This window comes from Suncus etruscus, chromosome 9 (assembly GCF_024139225.1).
Source record: "Suncus etruscus isolate mSunEtr1 chromosome 9, mSunEtr1.pri.cur, whole genome shotgun sequence".
NCBI classification, from domain to species: Eukaryota; Metazoa; Chordata; class Mammalia; order Eulipotyphla; family Soricidae; genus Suncus; species Suncus etruscus.
The window spans coordinates 102,336,480-102,363,778 of NC_064856.1; the positions used below are offsets into that span (position 1 = coordinate 102,336,480).

General features: G+C 38.0%; 1 protein-coding gene and 1 non-coding gene across 2 annotated transcripts in view; both read right to left on the reverse strand.

The window, feature by feature from the left end:
• LPXN (leupaxin) overlaps positions 1–26,619 on the reverse strand; it is a 42,878-nt gene extending 16,259 nt beyond the window's left edge. The window contains exons 1-4 of the mRNA XM_049779738.1: positions 26,607–26,619; positions 18,154–18,308; positions 13,839–13,885; positions 1,308–1,407 (exon numbers count right to left, since the gene is read on the reverse strand). Of these exons, the coding sequence (XP_049635695.1) occupies positions 1,308–1,407; positions 13,839–13,885; positions 18,154–18,308; positions 26,607–26,619 (315 nt within the window). The remainder of the gene's footprint in view (positions 1–1,307; positions 1,408–13,838; positions 13,886–18,153; positions 18,309–26,606) is intronic.
• Positions 11,200–11,361, reverse strand: LOC126019968 (U1 spliceosomal RNA). Its single transcript, XR_007499565.1, has one exon. It is a non-coding gene; the product is annotated as a U1 spliceosomal RNA (small nuclear RNA).
• Positions 26,620–27,299: the final 680 nt, after the last annotated feature.

Consider the following 27,299-nt stretch of genomic DNA (forward strand, 5'->3'; position numbering starts at 1 on the left):
AATGTCTTTCTTGGGGCCGGCGAGGTGGCGCTAGAGGTAAGGTGTATGCCTTACAAGCGCTAGCCAAGGAAAGGACCACGGTTCGATCCCCCGGCGTCCCATATGGTCCCCCCAAGCCAGGGGCAATTTCTGAGCGCGTAGCCAGGAGTAACCCCTGAGCATCTAACGGGTGTGGCCCGAAAAAAAAAAAACAAAAACAAAACAAAACAAAAAAAAATAATGTCTTTCTTGGGGGGCCAGAGCAATAGAACAGCAGTAGGGCATTTGTGGCCAATCCAGGATGGACCTTGGTTCAAATCCCTAGCATCCCATATGGTCTCCCGAGCCAGGAGCAATTTCTGAGTGCATAGCCAGGAGTAATCCCTGAGTGTCACCTGGTGTGGCCCAAAAAGCAAAAAAAAAAAAAAAAAATAGTCTCTCATGATTATGCGAGATATCCAGTAGTGTTTAAAGAACCTGCAGTGACAGGGATGAAACCCAGGTCCTCAAACATACAGAATATATGTTTTACACCTACCAGTGCTCAGGCTTTACTCCTGGCCTGACAGTTAGGGATCCCTTCCTAGAGAGCCTCAGGAGAACATATGGTATACTGGATATCAGTTGAATGCAAGGTAAGAGCCCTACCCACTGTACTACCTCCCCAGCTCCAGTATACTCTTAAATCCATCTCTATACTTTCCATTCCCTGCCAAGCCACATAAGCTTACCATAAATGTTTTGGAAGCTAAAATAGGAGATGAGTATGGGTTTAAGGCGCTCACCCTGATACTTTCAAAAGTCATACTTTGTTTTTCTGTCCTCTATACCTGTTTACACACTGGTCTCTTCTACTCTGTGCCTCTTAACAATCCTTCCACACTTCCACACATCCAGCCTATGCCCTCTGGACTCCTTCCAATTAAAAGGACCTCATTTCTCCTCTTTACATCCCAACCCTTTCCTCTTGAAAAGAATTCTCAAGTCTTTGTTAAAATCCCCATGACCTTGATACATTCTTTAATGTTTAGCACATTCATGTTGCCAAACTACCGCCTTTGATTCTATAATTGCATCATTTTACCAAACACATGCCAAAAGTCTTGAGATCAGAGTATGTATCATATTCTCTTTTGGGTCAGGATAATACATATATAAAGGTAAGTTCAGTTGTTCCATTAAATTTAGTCTGGGAAAAAGAAGAGTTCCCTAAAGGGGATTTGTGCTCACACACACACACACACACACACACACACACACACACACACACACACACACACACACACACACTCAAAACACAAATTCTGCAAACTTTAAACTGAGCTCACCTTAACCTGCATTTCATATAGATTGGCCATGATTTCATCCAGTTGAGAAGCTGCTGTGGTTTTAGGTGGTGGTGATAATTCTTTTGGTTCTTGAAGCTCACTATAGGGAGGAAACAAAAAAAAAAGTCATAGCAACCCATCAACACTCAAATAAATATTAAACACTAAATAGCAGAAAGTCTAGGCTTAACTATTATTAACCTTTTAGAAGTAATTAGAAGGTATTTTACAAAATAAGGATATAGCTGAGATGGGGGCATTGGTGGCGAGAAAGTTGCACTGGTGAAGGGAGGTGTACTTTTTATGACTGAAACATAACTACAAACATGTTTGTTACCATGGTGCTTAAAAAAAGATATTATTTTAAAAAATGGCACAGCTGAAAATTCAAACTTCTGCTTATATATCATCTCAAAACAGATTACGCTGAAATGCTGGAGAGGAACCCTGCTAAAGATGCATGCAGCTGGCAGGCCTTTCTACATAAACAATTAAGTACAAAGTCAGTTCTGAACAGAACCTGTAGATCATGATCATGCATTTAAAAAAAGAAAACTCTATTGTTTCTTTGTGAAAGGCAAAAGACAAAAAGACAAAGAAAAAAATACAGAAGGGGCAGAGCAGCCATAGCCAAGATAAGGTCCATGGGCTAAAGTTTGCCAGGCTCATCAATTTTTCTTATAAATAGCATTTTTACAAAACTAGATAATTTTCAGAAAGCTCTTAAGTGCTACAAAGCCTGAGATATTTTCTAACTCTGTCAAACAGGTAAGGTATGCAGACACTAGGTAGAGCTTAGGTAATGTATTGGAAACTGACATGTCACTATAATTGTAAATAAGCTGTTGATCAATATAAATGTAGTCCCAATTCAGAACATAAATTCTATTAATAAATAATAAAATTTACTATGTATGAGAATAAGTAATGCTCAAGAAATTCTAAGAAATAATTTATTTTACTCCACATCTTTAGAATTCAGTGAATGAAAAAATGAATGAATCATAATACCTATCACTTAAGAAAAAAAATGAAACACACCTAAATAATTCTTGGGATAAGAAAAGCAAACAAATATTTCATTTTAGAAATAGCCATATTTCTAACATATATATATACACAAATACTCCTCTCAGTTCTCAGAGCAAAATACTATTGAAAGAAACATATTAAAGTATATTGAAATATAATCTTAAAATATAAGGTTAGGGTTAGAAATACATAAAGCATCTCATTAAAATATAAAATGTACCAGCAAACAACCCAAATAAATAAATAACTCAGATAATTAGACACAGTATTATAAATTAATGTTATAAATCAAGTGAAAATAAAACACTGTTTTTCAGAGTCATGGTATAAATTTTTAAAAGCATAGAAAATATGGAAAATAACCAATATGTTTTATTGTTTTGCCAGAGTTCATCACAGCTCAATGAGTCAGGACACAGGGGGAATAGGGAATGCATTTATTTCATTGCAACGGACCCAGGGACCAGCATGGGTGATGGGACTCTAGTCCATTAGACATAAGATTCAAAAACTAAGGTTGCATTTATAATCTAAAACTACATTCCAAAAGTGCCACCATAAAATCTTTCAAGGAGAGTTGGAAATGCTCACTCTGGAGAAGAAGTGGGTGCTGAAAGAAGATAAAGGGATATGTGTGATACCATTTCAGTAATGATATTGCAAACCACACTGCCTTAGGGGAATAAGTGGAAGAGAGAGAGAGATACAGAGAGATATAGACAAAGAGAGAGAGATACAGAGATACAGAGAGAGAGAGAGAGAGAGAGAGAGAGAGAGAGAGAGAGAGAGAGAGAAGAAAAATGTCTGCTATAGAGGCAGAAAGGGAGGAGGGCATGAGGCTGGAGGAAAACCGGGACATTAGGAGCAAGAAATGTGCCCTGGTGAAGGGTGTTGAACATTACATGACTGCATGACTGAAACTCAATCATGAACAACTTTATGACTGTGAAAAAAAATAAATGAAATAACATGCATGCACACAAATCATAAGTAAATAAAAAGAAAAAATAGAAATTAAATAAAAATAGAAAGTAAAAAAATAGAAAGAAAAAAATAAAGCAAAATCTTGCAAAATTACCTACATTTTTTTTGGTTTGGTTTTGTTTTGTTTTTGGTCACACCCAGCAGTGCTCAGGCTCTATGCTCAGAAATCGCTCCTGGCAAGTTCGGGGATCATATGGGATTCTGGGATTCGAACCACAGTTCTTCTGCATGCAAGGCCTTACCTCCAAGATATCTCTCTGGCCCCCAAGATTACCTACATTTTAACTTATATTTAAATTAAAGCAAGATAGGGTTTACAAAACATATATCACAAAGGGAGATACACAGAAACTCATACACACATAGAAATACAGCCACACAACACACAGGAGCAAAGTGTTTCTTTATATAGCTCAGGATTAGGCTCCCACACTTTTCTCCAACCCTTATCAGCACAGAGGGCTGCTGTAAATCCCTGAGTCTATGAGGGACTTAGGCCTTTGGCAGATAGCTGCTCTGAAATTTCAGGGTCTGACACTTAAAACTTTTAACCCCTACCTAGCCCAACAGTATGTGGAGGACATTTTCTTAAACTATATGATATTATAGCTGACTATAAGGAAATAACTTAAATCAGTGCCATACACTATAAATATTACAGAAACTTCATAGTGAAACTAGAAAGAACACTCTGTAAGAGAGAAAGGGTAAGAGAGTAAGGGGGGAGAGGATACAGAGTGAGTAGATGAGGGTTAGGGGAATTTTGAAATAAAAAACAATTGAACTCTGTTTTGAAATCAGCATTGCTTGTGTTATAGGGTCAAGATTGAAAGCAGAAGACCCAGAGAGAAATGGCCAAATTCAGCAGAAACTTGGAGAAAAGGAAGGTCAGGGCAAGGAAGCTGGGGATAGAGGATCCTTAATTAGAAAGTCCAGGAAAACCTACTCTTTTTCTATTCTCTTAACTGCGGAGATGGGTGAGGAATCTAGAATTGGGTTAAGGACATGTGAGTTGGGAAAACAAAGGCACTGAGATGAACAGGACATTTTAAAGTCTATCTCTTGTATATTCTGAGTGCAAATTCTGGGCATTCTCTGGAATTTTCCCCTCTGAGGCCATTCTTTCTAATTGCCCCCCATCTGTAATTATATCTCTAGGACTGGAGAGATAGTCCAAGGGTCAAAGCACTTATCTCACAGGATTCTCACCACCACATTACCCCTCTGAGCACAACTGGAGTGACTCAGGAGCCCAAAAGCAAGAGTAATCCCTGAGTACTACCAGGTATGACTTCTGCATTAGAAAAAAGATTATGTAAGTCGTTGTTTAACAGACAAGGGACTAACTTCATAAATGTATGATGGGTGCTAAAAAGGAGTTAGTAAACTTAGAGTAGAAGAATCAGGTATTCTGGAGTGGAGTGTGACTCCAGAGCACTGTGTGCATGAAACCTGCCATCAACAATATTGTAAAATCACTGGTGCTTCATATAAAAATTTAACTATATACTTCTAAATAGAAAAAAATAAAATAAAAAGGTGTTAAAGACAAGTTAAATCACCATTCCTACTGAAAACTGAAGAAAAAAATTATAACCTGATAAAATGTTTCTATAAGAAAGTTTTTTAATGAACTTAAAATAGTTATACATACATCTATAAAAACATATACCTGTAGACATGTAGATTTTTGTTGTTATTGTTTTGGACCATACCTGGAGGTGCTCAAGATTTACTCCTGGCATTGAGCTCAGGGATCACTCATAGCCAGACTCAGGGACCAAATGGGATGTTGGGATTGAATTCAGATGAGCATTGCCAGGATTAACCTCTAAGCGCAGAAATAACAGTACACCCTGTGCACAGCTGAGCATGGTCCAAAACCAAATATTTAAAATAAAAACCTATTTGCATTTAAAATAGATGGCACCGCCGAGGAAATATAAACTCAAACAACTTTTGTAATGAACTAAAAGCAGAAAGGTGACTATATACACGGATAAAGTAGATGCCCAGCATCTTTCCTAGAGGGCAGCAGTAATGAATCTGAAAATCCAAAGAGAAGGAAAAGCATGTTCCCATTGTCAATAAAAACATTATAAAATATTAAAGAATAACTAAAAAGAAATGTGTAAAATTTTATGAAGATAAAACTATGGATATGTTAAAAAGACTCATATAAAAGAAAATGCATAATATGGTATCTTCCAGTGAAAACATATCTTCAATATAATTTTAAAACCCTAATAGAATTAGTTAATAAAATGATGCTAAAATTCATGTGTTAGAAAACTTTAAAATAAAAAAGATATATGCCCCAATATGATTCTATGGAGTGATAATAATTTTGTGTGATGTTGGTATAAAAAACCAAATATATCCAATTAGTAGAACAGAGAATTTATAAATAGACTACTATTTATTCTATGAGAACTTTGCATATAGTAAATGTGGCATGTAGATTAGACACTATATGGTAACTAAAATTGTGTGACAATTTATTTAAAACAGAATAAACGTTGATCTCCAATATACACATAAATAATTTAAAATAAATATTGATATTAAATACTTTAAAAAATACCAGGAGAAAATAAAAGATATTTTTGTAATTTGCTAAATACTTTATTACAAAAGACAAAAAAACTGAAGTGGAGTCAGAAAAATTAAAGTAATCATGGTGCTTAAATAAAGGAATTATTTAAAAAAAGAAAAATATCTATTAGTCAAACAAATATAAAAAATATAAACATAAATACATTAGATACAAATAGCATTAAATATAAAAATCTATAGATTATCAAACAATTAACACTATAAAAAACAAAGTTGTTGGGGCTGGAATGGTGGTTCAGTGGTAGGGCATTTGCCTTGCATGTGCAAGGTTCAATTCCCTGGCATCCCATATGGTCCCCCAAGCCAGAAGCGATTTCTGAGCACATAGCCAGGAGTAACCGCTGAGCATCACTGGATATAGCCCAAAAAAACAAAAACAAAAAAAGAAAAATAAAGAAAACAAAGTTGTTTTTAAAAGGCATATTCCAAAAATTAATTTTTAATTACTTTGAATAATCATTTTTATTCATGAATAAATATATATGTATGAAGGCATGGGTTCTATTCCCTGGAATCTCTAAGAATAAATACGTAGGAATATAATCAAAGAACTCATGTCTCATCCATGATATGGAAAACTGTATAACTGCTAACAATATATATTTGAACGTAATATTTATTTCAAATAAGAATATTTGAACATAAGAAAAAAATTTAAGATTTGTTAACTTAAAAAGAGCAAAGACCAAAATAGTATAAAAACCTAATTTTCCACTTATATAAATAAATGTATAAACATACAGCTAAATGTTAGTATGCATGTACAAAATCTCTAAGGAGGGCCCGGAGAGATAGCACAGCGGCGTTTGCCTTGCAAGCAGTCGATCCAGGACCAAAGGTGGTTGGTTCGAATCCCGGTATCCCATATGGTCCCCTGTGCCTGCCAGTAGCTATTTCTGAGCAGACAGCCAGGAGTAACCCTTGAGCAACTCCGGGTGTGGCCCCCAAAAAAAAAATCTCTAAGGAAGCATGCCTACCAGCATTTACCTATTAATAATTATGTGCTGGTAGGAGACTCTAAAGAAGGTAGTTGGACATTTTACCCAGCTAGTTTCAGGATTCTTTCACATCTTTTAACATTATTGTAGGGCAGTTTGAAGTCGACAGAAAATTTGAGCACATGCTACTTTTTAACTTTTTTATAAGTGAGTTTATAGAAGAACTTCAGTTACATTTCTAAACCAAAGGTTACCCTTTCTATTAAAAAAGTTAATAATGTACTTGGCCAACTGATGGTGCCCTGGGATGGCAAATGGGGCTTCAGATATAGAACTGGAAATTCTTGTGTCCTACTCTAATCTACTTACACACAGCATACATGCCTTCCATCACAAATAATGGTTCTAATATAATTACTAGCAAATACACTAATACTGTCACAGTGCTGTTGTTTTATATCAAAATTATTTTAAACATAAAATTACTGAAATTACTGTGTATAGAAACATGTTTTTATAACTAAGAGTATGAGGGTAAATGTGTGTGTGTGTGAAAGAGAGAGAGAGAGAGGGGTGGGAAGAGAGAAAGAGAGCTCCCAGGATTTTCCAGAATGGAAAAAAAAAAAAAGCAAGCAAACAAATGGAGACAAGCAAGCAAGATACATATTCAAGAGAGACACAGGCTTCACAAACACAGGTGTTTGTGAAACACTGGGAAAAATTTAAAGAAAAATATTTAAAAGTGTTTGTGAAACACTGGGAAAAATTTAAAGAAAAATATTTAAAAGCATAATCCCTGTTGAGACGCAATTAATTACCCAGCATGTTCAGGCTTATGTCTTAATATGATGACTGTATATCATTTCAGAAAATAAGAACAAGTTTTTCATGTTTTAAGTGACCATTTTCATATTCATATGAATATATTTATCATGCATAGAATGTAACTACTATAGCTAGCATTTAGCTCTTTCTAAAGTGGATGAATACTAGCCCCCTTCTCTAATGGGAGGGTAGTGAGGTTCAGTGTGGGATATTTTCTACTGTTTTTTTTTAAAGGTATATTGCCAGGGAAGTGCAAAGTCTCTTCCTTCCTTCCTTCCTTCCTTCCTTCCTTCCTTCCTTCCTTCCTTCCTTCCTTCCTTCCTTCCTTCCTTCCTTCTTCCTTCCTTCCTCCCTCCCTCCCTCCCTCCCTCCCTCCCTCCCTCCCTCCCTCCCTCCCTCCCTCCCTTCCTTCCTTCCTTCCTTCCTTCCTTCCTTCCTTCCTTCCTTCCTTCCATTTAGGTTTGATCATTTATTATTTCCACTCAATGTTCATGGGACTGTTTACTCCTGGGTGCCTACCATCCACTTTATTTTTTTCCTTATGAGGCAGAACAAGATGATTTGTGTTCTATGGTTCTATTGAAGAAAAACTGATGATGTTTTATTTCCACTCAATGTTCATGGGGCTATTTGATCCTGGTACCTACCATCCACTTTATTTTTTTTCTCAATTTATGAGGCAGAACGAGATGATTTGTGTTCTATGTTTCTATTGAAGGAAAGCAAAACCCAGGGAGTAGTCCCAGTCAAGAGGCCATGAATATATATTTAATAGAAGAAAGACAAGGGGGCTGGAGAAATAGCACAGCAGTGGAACAATTGCCTTGCATGCGGCTGACCTGGGAGGGACCCAGTTCGATTCCTGGCACCATTATGATCCCCAGCCTGCCAACGGTGATTTCTGAGTGCAGAGCCAGGAGTAACCCCTGAGCGCTGCTAATTGTGGCTCAAAAACCAATCAATCAATTAATCAATAAATAAATAAAGTTTAAAAAAAAAGAAAGATGAAATCACTTTCTTTTCAGGAAAGAAAACAATAGGTCTACACTACAACATATACTCTGGAAAGGTTTTTACACAAATCCTCTTCAAATCTTCATAATATTAGCATGCTGCAGATGAAAAAATCTGTGTTTAGAAAAGTTAAAATCTAGAGTTGAAGAGATAGGCATGTTGCTTTCCTTGTACATTGTTGACCTGGGTTCTATCCTTGGCATCAGATATGGTCCCCTGAGCCCTGGCAGGAGTAAACCCTGAATATAGAGCCAGAAGTAAGCCCTGAGCACTGCTAAGTGTGATCCCAAAACAAAAGATGAAAGAAGGAAGAAAGAAAGAAAGAAAGAAAGGAAGGAAGGAAGGAAGGAAGGAAGGAAGGAAGGAAGGAAGGAAGGAAGGAAGGAAGGAAGGAAGGAAGGAAGGAAGGAAGGAAGGAAGGAAGGAAGGAAGGAAGGAAGGAAGGGAGAGAGAGAGAGAGAGAAAGAAAGAAAGAAAGAAAGAAAGAAAGAAAGAAAGAAAGAAAGAAAGAAAGAAAGAAAGAAAGAAAGAAAGAAAGAAGGAAGGAAGGAAGGAAGGAAGGAAGGAAGGAAGGAAGGAAGGAAGGAAGGAAGGAAGGAAAGAAAGAAAAAAAGAAAGAAAGAAAGAAAGAAAGAAAGAAAGAAAGAAAGAAAGAAAGAAAGAAAGAAAGAAAGAAAGAAAGAAAAAGAAAAGAATGAAGGAAGAAAGGAAGAGAGAAAGAGAGAAAAGAAGGAAGTATTAATTTATTCTGAATAAAACATAAGTGGTAACAGAATTTCAGCCTACAAATTGCAAAGCTAAAGTTTAAAAATAAAAAGTATATAACATTAAACTAATCCTTTAGATACCCAGGTTATTACTGGATTTTATTGTTTTACTCAAAACAGCTAATAACTATTTCCATTCACAACTGATGATCTCCATAGAATAAATTTTGAGAAGTCATATAGAATTATTGGGTTATTTGAGCAACTGAAGAGCAGTGTTTAAAAGCAACATTAACTACCACAGAGATTACCTCACAATCTACAGAACTTGTGCAGCTCCCCCATCCCATGTATAAGTAAAACCAATATTTTAAGCATTTCAGATTTCAAAAACTTAGCATCAAGTTCATAATGAAGCCATATTAAGTATGTTTTCAAAACTGAGAACACAGACTTACTACTTACTCTTTTGTGGGAGTAATTTGGGGGCGTTTTGGGAGCCACCCCGGCAGTTCTTAGGGGTTACTTCTAGTTCTGTGCTCAGAAATTGCTCCTGGCAAGCACAGAGGACCATATGGGATGCTGGGATTCGAACCACCATCTGTCTTAGGTCCACTGCATGCAAGGCAAATGTCCTATCGCTGTGCTATATCTCTGGCCCTTTTACTACATATCTTAATGCATTTACATACCAGGGAAAAAAGAAAGGAAACTAAATTACTTTCTCTTGTAGGAAAACTAAACCATGTCTTTTGGGTACATGTTCAATGTTGAGTTATTTAACCAGAAAAATTTAACAAAAAGGAAAATTACTGGGAAAAGTGGTTATCTCTCTCCTCTAAAAATACCTTGTCATGGGGCTAGAGTGATAGGACAGCAGGGAAGGCACTTGCCTTGCACGTGCCCAAAAACCAGCTGGCATACGATATGATCCCATTAGCACTGGCAGGAGTAATGATCCCATTAGCACTGGCAGGAGTAATTCCTGAGTACAGAGCCAGAAGCAACCTCTGAGCATCACCGGTATGACCCAAAAATCAAAACTAAATAAATAATCCAAAAAAAAAAAAAAGAACTTGTCATTTATTGCTATATAGTTCTATTTACAATGTAAAGAATCCAGTTCATTTATACACTATCCTAAGAGCCTATATTGTACCGCTTATCCCCGCCCCACTCAACTGAAACACCATTAATTTTGAATATCAAGTTTCTATGTGTACTTAGTTCTAATAGTGAGATATTCCATCATCTCCACTATTGCCGTTTTTCAATGACTTTGCTAACTCCACTACCAACTTTATGATCTGTTTCTAAGGCTTACTATCAGGCAGATAATCCTCTTGGGAATTTTTCTTCAAGTGTGATTTAGGCTATTTCCTCTGACTCTTTTCATTTTATTATAGAATCAAGAGACTTCACTTGGCAGTTCTTCTTCAAGTGTAATTTAGGTCTCTTTTGCTCTGGCTCTTCCTTTTTAGTGCAGAGTCAACTCATGAAGATCCACAAGAGAACAAAAGTAGCAGCAGTAAACACGGTGGGATTTAGAACAAGGATGAATTTGGAACAAAAACTTTGTCTTTGTGTTCTGAGTTTTTATATCTACACATAGTGTATATTAATAGATCACTTTTTTGGTGACATATCCTGGCTCTGTGTTCAGAGGACTATATGCAGTGCTGGGAATAAAACTGGGATTGACAAAATGCACAAGCCAAATGCATTAACCCTTGTAACATCTCTCTAATCCAGTAGGTCACTTTTTTTTTTTTTACATGGGAGAGAGCGCACGAAGTCCCCCACTACCAAAAATAACGCAGTCGAGTTTCCCACATTTGGGGAAATCGCAGGGGTCAGCACGCCCGGAGTGCAATGGGCGAGCCTCATCCTGGGGAATCCACCTTCCTGATCATGGAATCGCCCCTGCCAGGTAAGTATTCAGTAGGTCACTTTTAAAGTATATAAGTAAAGATTTGTAGGGGCTGTAGAGATAGTTCAAGGGACTGGAAAGCATGCTTTGCAAGCTGGAGGTCCAGATTCCATCCTTGCTGTTATTTTCCCCTCTCATATCTTCTGCAATATTATTATAAATTTGTTCCTCCCTATTTGGGGGGGTGGGTCACACCCAGTTTACTCAGGGTTTACTCTGGTTCTGCACTCAGAAATTGCTCCTGGCTTGGGGGACCATATGGGACACCAGAGATCGAACCCAGGTCCATCCTAAGCAGCCGCGTGCAAGGCAAATGCCCTACCGCTGTGCTATAGCTCTGGCCCCTGTTCCTCCTTATTTTTAACCAGAGGATTTCATTCACATTTTCAATACATTTTGATACATGTCTGAACAAAGCTGTTGTCATGTAGCTATATGTAGCATTGAACATAATTTCTTTTTCTTTCTTTTTCTTTTTTTAGGATTGGACATACTTTCAAGGTTCAACACCATCAAACAAGCAAGTAAATGACAGAAATAGGAACAAAGAACTGAATTTCTTGTGCTCTTCTTTTCATGCACTTTGTCAGCTCTGAATCAACTGCACCAGACTCAGGTTTTGTGTCTGTCTACTACATTTTATTGCACTACCTGGACATCATGTCACTCTCCCACCCAGGGCTACAGAACTTGTGTATCTGTCCAGGTACAATTAGGAAAATAGAAACAAGGAGAAATAAACAGATGGAATCCAATTCAGCAGTGTGATAAGAAAGGTGATAGGAGCACTAGGAAACAAAACAGAAGATAGGGAAGAATCCAAAATTAGACAGAGTATGAAGCCAGGAGGTCAAAAGGGCAAAGAAACCAGAACCCAGGGATCCAGTTCAACAGGCCCATGGGGAACTTCCAGATTTCCTTCCCAGGCTGAAACCATAAAGCAGATACAACTGCTAACCATAACACAGGGAGGAGAGTTCAGGAGAGGAAATGTTTCAACCCCTTCCAATTTTCCATGGTGCTTTCCATTGAAAGCAAGTTTACTGGGCCAGGAAAACACAACCCACTAGTAATTTTGTTTGACATTTCTGTTAAAGTGTTGTCTGCTCTATTTTAAAAAGAAAATATTTATTGAGGTTTTATTATATACCAGGTATTATTTTGTTGTTGTTCTGTTTTGATTTTTCTCAGGCAGGTGAAGAGGAAAGAGATAGAATAGATATGCTTACCAGATAGCTTCTGAAGTTGAAATAAACTGGTAATATATATTAATAAATCAGCCTTACTTCAGCAGAGCAGAAAGTATCCACAAGTTATAAAAAGTTATAGAAAGGAAGTTATAAAAAGTGTTTCTTGGGAATGCAGATGTGAGTTCTATAAACTATAGTTTTGAAACAAAATAATTTTTTTATCATGGTACTCTGCCACACGTGAGTGTTTATTATGTCAATTTTAAGCCCTGTGCCTCTCAAAATGGCAACTAATTTTTTAACATAGACTATAACTGAAGAAATACGTTTTAAATAGCTTTTGATTTTTATTGCTTTTACTTTTTCACATTATAAATTGTGCTTTAGCCTATAGAAATTCTTTTAAAGGAGTACCTTTAAAAATAATTTATTATTAAAAAAGGAACTCTTCCTCCAAATCAATAAATTTTAGTTTATTTTGCATAAGGAAAAGGAAAGGAGGGTTATATTCATCACTCTGCCATGGAAAATCATTATTATGGTTCAATCATAAATCTAGCTTTGTTTTTTGGTGTTGTTGTTGACATACTGCTGAAATTTCTTTTGTTAACTTGATATATGGTGTGGCCAGGACCAAACATCTATGCTTATTTGAACTAGTTAGACTTGTTCAGATAATAAAATAAATAGCAGAATTTAGGATTCTCAATAACCATATAAAAGCCAGGCATCTTAAGAATGAACTTTTCAGGGACCGGAGAGATAGCACAACAGTAAGGCGTTTGCCTTGCTTGCAGCAACCCAAGATGGACGGTGGTTAGAATTTCAGCATCCCTGGGCCCGGAGAGATAGCACAGCGGCGTTTGCCTTGCAAGCAGCTGATCCAGGACCAAAGGTGGTTGGTTCGAATCCCGGTGTCCCATATGGTCCCCCATACCTGCCAGGAGCTATTTCTGAGCAGACAGCCAGGAGTAACCCCTGAGCACTGCTGGGTGTGGCCCAAAAACCAAAAAAAAAAAAAAAAAGAATTTCAGCATGCAATATGGCCCTGGTGCCTGCCAGGAGCAATTTCAGAGTGCAGAGCAAGGAGTAACCCCTGAGTGCCGCTGGATATAACCCAAAAGCCAAAAGTCAAAAAAAAAAGAATAAACTTTGCAGAGTTCTATCTCTGCTCAAAGATGACAGAAAGTGGGGGAGGAGAAATGGGAGGAGTCCTAATAATTTATCGTGATTATTCAAGCAGAGTGGTAATTACCTAATCACTTTAATTTTGAAATATTTAATTTAAGAAATACCTGTAGACATTGGTTTTCTGGATATTGGTAGTATAAACAGGCTGCACCTAAAGAGAAAATAAAGAATGGATTAGTATGTTGGTATTTATGAATACTCAGAGGATTTGTCGTTTTGGTTCTTAAGGTGACTAATGGCCAGTTTATCTCTGAGATCTCCTTACAAAAGGCACAGAGACACCAGCTATTCTGCAGTGAAAGACCAAATTCTAAGAAGAGTAACTGGCATATGAACTTTTAGCTTACATCCTGTTCCCTGACCTAGAAACATTGCAATACTCAGGAAATCTAGAACAAAAAAAAACCAACACACACACACACACACACACACACACACACACACACACACACGTACAAACTAAAACCATAAAAGGAGGCAAAGCAAAGTCCCTTTAGCATGATAGTTTCTAGGGGAAGGCTACACTACATTAAATTTAGCATATTAAGAGAAATAAAGTGCTACTCTAAAGGACAGAGGACTAGCAGTTCATTTATTTTTTTGAACAAATATTTATCAAGTGCCATCATGAGACATGCTGGAGAGGTAGCAATTAAAAATCAAATCCAATGAAAGAAATTGTAAACCTGGAACCTTACAATATAAGGTACTTTGAAGCTTACAATAATTTTTAAATTTACATCATATTATAAAATAATTCATGTGCAAAATTAGTAATGGATGGGAGATCTAAATTGGGAGAGAATGGGAAATTATAAATATATTAATGAGGAAAGGACTCACTGAGAAGAGAAGACTTACAAAAGGACTTATGGGGGCAGAAGAGATAGTAATGTGGGTAAGACATTTGCCTTGTATATGATCAATCGAAGTTCAATCTCAGGCACTCAATATGCCCTGCCATCACATTGTCAGTACTAAACACAGAGCTAGGAGTAAATCCAGAGCACTCTGGTGTCACCCTCCCCACAAAAGAAAAGAATTCTTTCCTGGCACATGGCTGATCCAGGTTCAATATCTGAACCCATCTGGTCCCCTGAATTCTATCAGTAGTGAGTCCTGGGCAGAACCAGGAGTAAGCCCTGGACAACACTCTGTGTGCTCCAAACAAAAACACGACAAAAGGACTTAAAACAGGTGAGGAAGGTAAAGAGATATCAGAGGTAACAGGGTCAAAGAGACCATGAGCCCTGTAGAACAAAAAAGAGGCTGAGTGACATGAGTAAAATAAATCTACAAGAGTAAGAAGGGTCAGATCCTACAGGTAGGGTGATCACACCACTTCCTATTGAAACTTAGATGCTTTTTCAAAAGTGAAAGAGGACACTCAAATAGAATATTACATAATTTGTAAAATTTATGAGATATTTAGTTTGTACATTTCTTTGCCATAGTTTGATTTTATTATACTAACAGACCTCTAAAATAATTCTACTCAAAATGTTTTTTTCAAATTTTTAAAATAAAATATTTTCAGTGACATGTACCTATGAACAGTAAAGCAAACATTTTAAATCCCTGTACATTATTTGCATTTTTAAAAATAACAAAAGTAATTTTTTTTATATATGGTCACATAAGATGCTGTTTTCTTAGCCACTGCTCTCTAATACTGTGACATGGAAGATTTTCTGAAAAATGGCTACATTTTCAATATGATGCTTTTTCATATTTTAAAATAAGCATAATCTTTGACAAAGATATAGCTTATGGTTAACATACTTGAAATTATTCATTGTTTAATAACTGCTATAAAACTAATCTAACTTAACTATGACTGGTTCTTAAATGATCAAATGCCCCTCTTTGAATGCTGCTTATTGCACTGTTATTTATAATAGCTAAAATCTGGAAATAATGTGCCCTGTGGTACAAGCATTAATAAATAAACTGTGGTATATAAATATACAAAATAATAGTACTCAGCTATTAGAAAAAAATAAAGTCTTGGGCTGGAGCAATAGGACAGTGGGTAGGATACTTGCCTTGCATGTGGTCAACCTGGGTTCGATTCCCAGCATCCCATATGGTATGCCAAGTACCACAATGATGATTGCTGAGTGCAAAACCAGGAGTTAACCCTGAGCATTGCCAGATGCTGATAACAAATAAGAATAAAAAAGACCAAAATTGTCTTTTGTAACAATATAGATGTAATCACAGAGTGCTGTGCAAATGAAACAAGCCAGAAGGGAAAAAAATGAATATTTGGTGATTTCACTCCTAAGTTCTGATACTGAAAAAAGGAGGGAGGATACAGACACGACCAAGATAGAGGGGTCTCTAGCCTCAGACTACAGAACTGTGGTTGCCACAACTAGCGGAGGAAGTGGGTAAGGAAAGGGGGAGGGTATCCAACAGACTGTGGTGGAAACATGAATACTTTGATGGTGGTTGTGGTCTGAGCACATATTCTAAAGATGGGTAAAACTGTACCAATGAAACACACACGGTAACTTTTACTGTATAGAACACAGCAAATTTGCAAGATTCTCTCAATTAAAATAAATAATATAATTTGAAAAATCCAAGATGATATAGTGAATGTCCACTAGGGAAAAATAACAGCCAAAGTTTTGCCGCTACCATCTAAAAAGGCAGAAAAGTTGAGTTAGTTGAGCCTGGCTGCTTCTGTGCTTAACAGCTATCCCCTGAATATTATTCTTAAAAGGATGCTGTCTGTCAAGTTTTGTCTAAACAGGAATATGAAGAGAACAAGCTTTTATTAGATCTCTGAATTTACCAAAGTGAGAATCCTGCTTACTACCTATGTGTTTCAGATGCTTTTAGATGAAACTCTGGAACAAGTCAAAAAACAAACACAAAAATCAAACAAACAAACAATTAAACAAAAACAAAGCAGAGTTCTATTCTCCTTGACAGCTTAATTTAATAAGAAGACGGATTAGGAAACATTATTTTCCATTATAGATGGTTAACAAAATGTCAAAAAAAATAAGCATAAATTGAGGGTTCTTTCATGTGCTCTCTGATTATAACACTAATTTCAGGCTAAAAATTGTGGTTTTTACTACAAATGAAATGGGAAGTCATTGTGAGATTCTGAGTGGAAAAATATAATCTGACTTAAATTGTATAGCATTACCCTATTGTTTGAAGAATACACCGTGAAGGTGAGATTAGGAATTAGGTTATGGTTATAATCTAGAAAAGAGAACACAGAGATTCCTAGAAGAGAGATAAATAAGCATCCTTAGGGGCAGAGAGATAGCACAGCAGTAGGGCGTTTGCCTTGCATGCAGCTGATCCAGGGTTCAAATCCCGGCATCCCATATGGTCTCCCATGTCTGCCAGGAGCAATTTCCTAGCACAGAGCCAGTTGTAACTCCTGAGTGCCACAGGATGTGACACAAAAACAAAAACCAACAAAAACAAACAAACAAAAGCATCCTTAAGCCATATATAATAGCTAGAGAGACGAAAGAAGAATGATTAAAGGGAGAAATACTCAAAGGTTGAAATTGTAGTTTTCTATTATTGGTTATCTCATGCTATGTACAAGTATATTCTCCAAATCCAGATATTAAGACCACCTACTTAATTCCACTTACTCCATTTCCATTCTCATCAAGCATCCTCCCAATTATAGTGATGATGCATGTGAACTTATCCATAGGAAGAGCATTACTGTAATCAGTAAATTCTAGTTACTATTTCACTTGTTAGTATAGCACTACTCAGAAATTACTACATTGGATTTCTGGCTTTTTACAAATCGGAAACTTTACAATTTCTGGTGATTATAATACATTATTTCATTTAAGTTTTTGTTTTGGTTCCCAAAAGCTTCATAATATCTAGGAATACTAATAATTATATTTCCAAATTAGACCTAGGTAGTAATCTCAAAATGTTAACCTGAAAAGACATGTAATATGTCACCTAGCCATGTCCAGGCAACCCATTTAAAAACTATTTCATTACTGCAACATGTATCTCTGATGCTCAGACAATGATAGTGATTCCTGACTCTCCAACCATGAATTAGAAAATTCTCTGCTGGTTACCATGCCCTCTATTTTTATATTCTATTTTCTAATTTTATGTTTGGTGAAGCTAGGAATAAACTTAGGGTTTCATACACACAAAGCAAGTCTCTATCACCGATCTATATCCCATCCCCATATTTTCCTTTCTTTGTAATTAGAAAAAGTTTTCTCATGGAGAAACAATTTTAGTATTCCAAAGTTTCTTCTACTTAGATGATTTTCTTAATTCTCCTCTTTCCAAAAATATCAATACCTATAAGCTATCCTGGAAGAATGATTTTCTCTTTGGGGCCATGTTCTCCCTTCACATCATTTTATCTGAGGTACAACTGATTTTCAGAAAAATTACCAACAAGAGACTTACATTACTGGGCCTGGAAAGGATCTCTGAAGACTCTGCATTGTTATTCTCCTTTCTGGAATGTTGATTCGGGGTAAGAGAAGCTGGGTTGGAATAGTCATCATCTTGGAGAGTAGAAAATTCCAATTCTTCCAATAAGGCATCTATATATCACAAGACACGAGTGTGTTATAATATAGAATATGGAAATCTTTTGAAAATAATCAATTTCTTAAATACTCTTCTTATATCTCCATTAATATCCTTGTTATCTTAGTTCCTGGCTATTTTCCTGGCTATATATCTCTCCTTATTCTGTCTTTCACTTCAAGATATCTTTGGTATCTTGGGAAGTCAGAGAGATAGTTCAACTGGCTGAAGTCATGCTTCAAATCAGGGTCAGGTTCTATCCCAGGCACTACTGGGTCCCCTGAACCCTACCAGAAGCCAATCCCAAGCGCTGAGATGGAGTAGCCCCTGGGCACCATTGGGTGTGTCCCCCAAACAAAACAAAATGAGAAGTGTTGCAAGTCAGCCCCTGAAGAGGTTGACTGATGGAGGGATGGAGGATGAGGCCTTTCTCTTCCAGCTCGTAGCTCGCGTCTGCCACCCTGTCCAGCTGACGGTTCTGAGGTGAAATGGCGGGTAAACAGCTCGCAGACAGTCAGGTTCGTGGAAATATTAGCTTTATTCGGTGGACAAGACTGAAGTACAAAGACTCAGCCTCAGTTCCAGCAAAAAAGCCTCGGCCTTCCACAGACCCTTGTTTTTATCCCCCAGAGTCAGGTACCACCCAATGGTGTGATCAGATACCAACCAATGTTGGAAGCAGAATCAGGTACTACCCTAGGGTGGGGGCAGAATGCCAGGGCACAATCACCAATCAGTTTAGGGTGAGTAACATAGTAATCCCCTAAAATATTTACATACACAACAGAAAAGTATTTTACAAGAGGACATTTAATGCCACCACATATTAAGGTTAATTCTATATTTCCTGTGGGTACATTCAATTTCAGTATCACTCAACAATTTGACTTCTTATATTACAGGGTATTAATTTTAGCATCAGTTCAAGATGCCACTTGTGCCACAAACATACCACAGTTTTATAAATGTGCCACAAATACCCCACATTTATAAAAATGCCAATCCTGAGGTCAGAGAGATAGTACAATGAGTAGGAGATTTGCTTTGGGCTTGGATGACTGGGAAATGATTCCAGGTTTGTCCCTAGAGCACCATCAGGAGTGATACCTGAACACAGAATCAGGAAAAAGTTCTGAGCGCCATCACGTGTGACCCCCACCAAACACATACAAACACACACACACACACACACACACACAAATCTTACATACCTTTCCTGTCATAAAAAATATGATTTATGCTTTCCAAAATACACTGAAACAGTAACAGTTAATGCTTAATGTTGCAAGTCAGCCCTTGATGGGGTTGACTGATGGAAGGATGGAGTATGAAGTCTTTCCCTCCAGCTTGGAGCACGCATCTGCCACCCTGTTCAGCTGCAGTCACGAAGTGAAGCGGCGGGTAAAAGGCTAGCAGTCAGGCTTATGAAAATTCAGCTTTATTCGGAGGACAAGACTGAAGCTCAAAGCCTCAGCATCAGTTCCAGCCAAAAGCCCCCCCCCCCCTTCCACAGACCCTTGCTTTTATCTCCCAGAATCAGGTACCACCCAATGGTGGGATCAGATACTATCCAATGTTGGGAGCAGAATCAGGTACCACCATAGGGTGGAAGCAGAATGCCAGGTCACACCCTAGGGTAGGGCACAATCACCTATCAGGGTAGGGTCAGTAACATAATAATCCCACTGAAATTTTTATATACACAACACTTATTAACACTTAATTTTCTGTGTTACCCCAAGCACATAACAAAATAATCATAACAAGAGGTCCAGAAAAGCTCAGAGATAGATCACCAGCCTTGCTCTATCTAACAGGGATGTGGCTGTTAAATCCGATCTGCACCACCCAAAGTGCTGAGTGTGATCCAAAAGTAGCACTGCTTTAGATTCTATAACTCTGACCTCTCAAATGATTTGGCAGAGATCCCCGTGCCACCATGAGCCATGTGAGCTCTACAAATTGTTCAACCTCCAGCAAGCATTACAAGCAAGTGGATGTGACCGTCAGAAACCCACCCCAGTCATCACAGCAACAACAAAGAGAAGGAAGGGGGAAGATTATCAAAGCAAAGTATTAAGCATTGTCATTGAGGGTTTGGGAAGTAAAAGGGATTGGGCAGGAAATGGTATTGTGAAATTAGGCAGATGTGGTAATTCCAGAGTTGCTATTTGCTTCTCACGTTAATCTGTTAGGAAAAATCAATATATTTAAAAGCACAGTTTCCTTTCTGTTATGAAGTGAATAATCATCCATATAAATTCACATGTGTAGGCACTTGCTCAGAAGCTTAGTTATTTCATTTAATCATCTACAAATAGGTATGGCTTTTATCTTATATTTATTTTAATTAATTTATTTGTTATTTATTTTATTTATATTTTATTTTATAGAGGGGCTAGAGAGATAGCACAGTGGTAGGGTGATTGCCTTATGTGCTGCCAACCTGGGACAAACCCAGGTTCAATTCCGGGTATTCTGTATGGTCCTCCCAAGCCTGTCAGGAGCGATTTCTGAGTGCAGAGCCAGGAGTAACCCCTGAGGGCCCTCAAATGTGGCCCCAAATGCCAAAAACAAAACAACAACAAAACACTCAAACAAGCAAAGAAAGAAATAGAGGCTGGATGAAGCTGTAGGCCTTGTGTGTGGGCCAACCCATTTGATCCTCAGTAATACACTCTCCCTGAGGAAGGATGAGTGCAGACTTAGGGACCATTGAACAACATTGGGATGACCTGGGTAACCATGGAACTACAGGACCTTCACATCACATCCCTTTGCTTCTCACTTTTGACCATCTGCCATGTCTTTTTGTTTGTTTGTTTGTTTGTTTTTTGTGGTTTTTGGGTCACACCCGGCAGTGCTCAGGGGTTACTCCTGACTCCATGCTCAGAAATTGCTCCTGGCAGGCACGGGGGACCATATGGGACGCCGGGATTCCAACCGATGACCTTCTGCATGAAAGGTAAACACCTTACCTCCATGCTATCTCTCCGGCCCTGACCATCTGCCAAGTTGTCCAGAAATCTCCAGGAGGGGTCTTTAGACCTCCTGGCACCACCTGGGAGTACTGACAAATGACTGTTTAATTGGTTTGTTTGAGGGACATCCAAAGATGCTCAGGGGTTAATCTTGGCTCTGCTCTCAAGAATTACTACGAGTGAGCTCAGGGGACCCTATGGAATGCTGGAAATTGAACCTGGACTGGCTGCATGCAAGACAATGCCCTACCCACTGTTCTATAGCTCTAACCTCTCAAATGATTTCTTAAGAAGAGACAGACATGGGGCCCGGAGAGATAGCACAGCGGCGTTTGCCTTGCAAGCAGCCGATCCAGGACCAAAGGTGGTTGGTTCGAATCCCGGTGTCCCATATGGTCCCCCGTGCCTGCCAGGAGCTATTTCTGAGCAGACAGCCAGGAATGACCCCTGAGCACCGCCGGATGTGGCCCAAACCCCCCCCCCCAAAAAAAAGAAGAGACAGACATGAACTACACACTTGACACTTTGACACTGCTACAGAACACAAACCTGATCATCTGATTCTTCGGCTATATAATTCCTACCTCTTATACTAACTCCAGGTCAGAAAATCCTACTCCCTAGTCTTATGTGGATTCTGAGTCATCTTGCCACGAAATATTTCCCTCGTATAAATAATGAAACAATTGTACAAGAACAAATTGTGGGCTGAGGTCCAACCATGGATCTCTAGTGAATTGCTTACCAGAGGCAATTTTTAAATGTTTAAAAATACTGCATGATTGGGCAGGAGCAGATAGCATAACAGATAAAGCACTTGCCCTCCACAGTTGACCAGGTTCAACCCCTGGCACCCCATATGGTCCTCAGAGCTTACCATGAGTGGTCCTGAGAACAGAGCCATGATTAAGTCTTGAGCACAATCCAGAATAGGATGCCCCCCCCCAAAAAAAAAATAATACCACTCCAAAGAGGATAAAAATATTTTTTTTTCAATGCTGCTGATGATTAGAACTGCAGATAATACAATAGAGAGGGTTCTTGATTTGCATGTGGTTGATCTGGATTTGACCTCCAGTTTTCCATATGGTTCCCCAAGCCTGCCAGGAATGATAATCTTAGCACAGAGCCAGGATAAAGGTTTGAGCACAGCTAAGTGTGGCCAAAATACAACAAGAACAACAACAAAATAAAAAAATCCCACATAAATATGTTAGATAACATTTCTTTTTTTTTTTTTTTTTTGGTTTTTGGGCCACACCCAGCAGTGCTCAGGGGTTACTCCTGGCTGTCTGCTCAGAAATAGCTCCTGGCAGGCACGGGGGACCATATGGGACACCGGGATTCGAACCAACCACCTTTGGTCCTGGATCGGCTGCTTGCAAGGCAAACGCCGCTGTGCTATCTCTCCGGGCCCGTTAGATAACATTTCTAAGGATCATCTTAGCTCTTAATATTTCAGCTAAGAAAAAAAAGAACTTTGCAGATCATCAAGAAAAAAATTATTTTTCCTTTGAAAACAGTTCATTTTTAATGGCAGAATGTAAAACAGTAAACATTGTCAACAAAATTAATTTTTGGATTTTTTCTCAATCAACCATCTCACAAAAGTATTTTTATGTGAGAACAGTGTTGTTAAGGATTTTAGGTGTGATAATAAAATTATGATTATTTTTTATAGTTATTCATAAATTATAGTATTTACAAATAAAATTGTTTTAAAATAACCCTTAAATGGATTAATTGGGTGAATAAGTGAGATTGGTCAAGAGCTGGTTAATTATTTAAGGTAGTAAATGGGTTCATCTGATTTTATTAGTTATTAACTTTTGTATATTTTAAATTTTTTCTAGGAATATATGCTTTGTTTTGTCGTTGCTTTGGTCCATACCCCACTGTGCTCAGTGCTTACTCTTGGCTGTAGACTCAGGGGTCACTCCTAGCAGTACTTCAAAGTACCATAAGGGGAGCAAAGATCCAACCCAGGTCAGCCATGTGCAAGATAAGGTCTTCACCTGCTATATTATCTCTCCAGTCTTAAAAGGTATTTTTTTTTTCATAAAAGAAAAAGAAAACAAAGGTAGAAAGAGAAATAAAAACATCTTTTTAGAACATTACTAAATTCCAAATTCCTGAACCCCAAACTTTTATGTTATAGACCTTTTCTATAAGACATTATAAGACATTATATTTCTATAAGACATTATAGACCTTTTCTCTTCTCTTTTCTATCTCTAACCAGATGTTTTGTATCTTCTGATATTCCATATTACTACAAAAATCAGGGTAGAAAAAGAACCATATTACAAAAAGTAGAAATTTCCCTTAAAAGAGTCAGCTCAGCAAAGCCACTAAAACTTTTTTTTTTTTTTTTGGGTCATGAGTTAACAGACCGTTCTCTTCCTGTTTCCTATGAATGCACGCATCAATAGCCCCAAGATGTTCTTGACATTTTTGTTTGTTTGTTTGGGCCACATCAGACAGTGCTCAGGGATTTCTCCTGGCTCTGTGCTCAGAAATTGCTCCTGGCAGGCTTGGGAGATCATATGAGATGTCAGGATCCGAATGTGGGTCTGTCCCGGGTGGACCACATTCAAGGCAAATGCCCTACAGCTGTGCTATCGCTCTGGCTCCATGTTCTTGACTTTTGTCTAGATTCTGTAATTTACAAATGACTAATTTCAGAAAGACAAATGCAATTGGGAGGTATCAGGCTACAAATTCAAAACTCCATCTTTGTTGCCTGCTCCCTCATCTGCAGAATCAAATAGTAACACGAAGGCATTATAAATAAAGTGAGGTCTCTTGCAGTGATGGAAAGGGGATTGCCCTCCCTAAACTGAGAATTCTACTCAAAGCCAACCAGAGTCTGTTTCAGATTCCCCTTTTATTTACCAGCTTTGTGTAATAAGAATATTTAGATTTAAAAAATATTTAATTTTGGTTGTTCTTTTGTTTGGGGGCCATACTCAGTGGTTCTTTGGGGGACCATGCAGTGGTAGGATTGAACCAGGAATTCCTATATGCAAAGCATTTCCTTAGCTGAATGAATTCCAGTATCGTAAAAGTCTTTTTTGTTTGCTTTTGGGCCACACCTGGGCAGGGCTTACTACTAGCTGGCTCTGGGGACCATCTTCAGGCTTCAGCCTTTAAAAATCGTTTTGGTGGATATGAACTATCAGCCTTGAAGGAAGTATTGCAGAGAGGAAATTTTATTCCATCTGTGCTAATATATCCACAATGCTATTTCCTTCACAGTGGGGCAAGAAGATCCACTTTGTCTTTCGAACAATTATTGGACTATTGACAATTTGAAGAAACAACTGACGTGTAGCTATAAAAGGCATTTGAGGTTAACCACCTGGATAATAAATGTACCTTTGAAATTGCTTAGTACTTTTCATAATCCTGGTCCTATTTCTCTAACATCTATCCAGGTTAGGAAATGCAAAGTTGTATATGTATATATATACATATATATATATACACACATATATATTATTTCACTATTTTATGAAATTATTTGGGTGATTCTATTGGCTAGAGCACAAGTCAATATACATCCCATCTTATAGCTTAATAGATCTTATTTTTGATGTTCCTGATAGTAACCTTAAACAAGTTATTTTCTTTCTGTATTCTCATTTGGAAAAAGAAAAGTAGACAGTGCTTATTTCAGAGTTGCTTCAGATATTAAAAAAAATGAGCAACATATTAAAACATCTAGTTTTAAGTCATTAAATTCAATAGCTCCCATTTGAATTCCTCGAATCAGTCATTAAGAGTTCCTAAAATGAAAAAGTGGAGCTGAAAGTCAGTGGAACTAGGGGCCGGAGAGATAGCACAGCGGTGTTTGCCTTGCAAGCAGCCGATCCAAGCAGCCGATCCAGGACCTAACGTGGTTGGTTCGAATCTGGCCCTATGTGCCTGCCAGGAGCTATTTCTGAGCAGATAGCCAGGAGTAACCCCTGGGCGCTACTGGGTGTGGCCCCAAAACCAAAAACTAAAAAAAAAAAAAAAAAAAAAAAGACAGAAACAAAAGAAAGTCAGTGGAACTTAGGGAGAAACGGGAATTTACTAACCTGCACAATGTCTAGGAGTTAGTTTCTTTTCTTTTTTTCCTTTTTTATTTTTTTGGGCCACGCTCTGTGATGCTCAGGGATTACTCCTGGCTGTGAGCTCAGAAATTGCTCCTGGCTAGGGGGACCATATGGGATGCCCGGGATTGAACCCAGGTCTGTCCTGGATGGGCTGCTTGCAAGGCAAAAGCCCTACCACTGTACTATCGCTCCAGCCCCTAGGAGTTAGTTTCTAACCCAAACCAAAATGTATTTATCATATCAAAATAGATATTATCTCCACAACAGCCCAGCATTTATCACCTTCTTCTGTACATTAACATTTCTTCCTTAATATAATTTACCTCTCTTCCTTCCTCCGTCTAGCTCTTCAATCATTCTAAAAGGTTTTTTTGAAGACAATGTGCAAGAGACATTTTGTTGCTTTTTGCCAAGCTCCAACATGCACAAAATCTAGGACATTATGGCTTTAGCACTGCTTGAATATTGGATAAAGGTTAGTGACTCAATTTTAGTAAGGATTCAGGGGTAAGAAAATTGGCAAAGGTTATAAAATGAATTTCAAAAATCAAAAATCTTATATTAACTCTAGGGTTTAAAGTCAGAGTTCTCTTTAAGCAGCGTGGCCACTAGATGCACTGCTGGTTTGCTTTGGTGTGAAAGGATAAATCATAATTTCAGGCCATAGTAGACCATTCCTTCACAATTCCTCTGAATAAAAAGTTTTGCAATTAAGTCACTGGACCTGTAATGCTATATCTTTTTTTGATTTAACACTAAACTGGGGAGCAAATGGAACCTTTCTGGAACCTTTTCCAATCTTTGTGGATTCCTCATTTATAAATTTTTGGTTTCTTTTCAAAAACACCACTCATTACTTTCCCCATCGTCTCCCACAACTTATCGCTGCAGTTGTTATGTGATTACCTTATAATCTCCTGTATACCCCCAAGACCAAAATGCCCACAAAGGAAGACTTTCAATCACAATTAAGTTCCAAAATATCATGGGCAGAGTCTACTTGGTGGTTAACATCAAATGCTAACTATTTTGCTAGACTGAGAACAGTGAACTCAGTTCCCTCAGCACAATCCCAGTTCCTCATCTTCACTCTTGGCTGGGCTGGAGAGAAGTGAAAATTAAGATCTTCCAGCACTCTCTATCTGCTTAGAAGTCCCCCTCTCCAAACAGGCAGGCAGCAGCTAAGCCATCAGGCCCTGTGAGCTTCTCCACCCAGAAGCTCTCCACTCACCGAGTTCTTCCATTAGCACAAACCCAAGATGCTCTGGTCCCACAGGTGGGGGAGAGCTGCTCTGGCTAATGCTGAAGAAGAGGACCACAAAGGAACTGAACGAGACACTGTGAAGCCGCCTATATAACCCTATTTGGTTCCTGTATTTGCTTAGCACTTCCTCTCTTGATTTGGTGAGGCCCCCTTTTTTTTTTTTTTTTGGTAAGTTTTTTTTTTTTTATTGTTGTTGTTCTTAAATGGAACCGACAGAATTTGGCAGTGTGCTGGGGCATTAGGGTGATACAAGATTAATTTAAATTTGAGCTCCTATCAGAGCCAGGATTCATCTTGAATTTATGGTAAATGCATGCATTCTTGTTTTTTCCATATCCTGACTGTACATCTAACTGAAACCCAGTTTTAAGTCTAAGAAGCTGAATGCTGGATGCGGTCTCCGCGATAAAATTTCCATCGAAGTGCACTGCACCAATTTACTTTGCTGTCTTTATTTATCCAGTTATCCAGAAATTGTGCTTAGCTTCTTTCTTGGGCCTAGAGCACATCTATCAATTTATGAAAGAGGCTGATTCACTTGTTCACTAAGACTTCCTGGGACTGGTTTATTTCAGGGTCCCAAAATGGGATTACAAAGAATAAAACTGGAAGTCACCAGATGTTCAGTGGCAGATATCAGAAAGAAGCACAGTTCTTGCC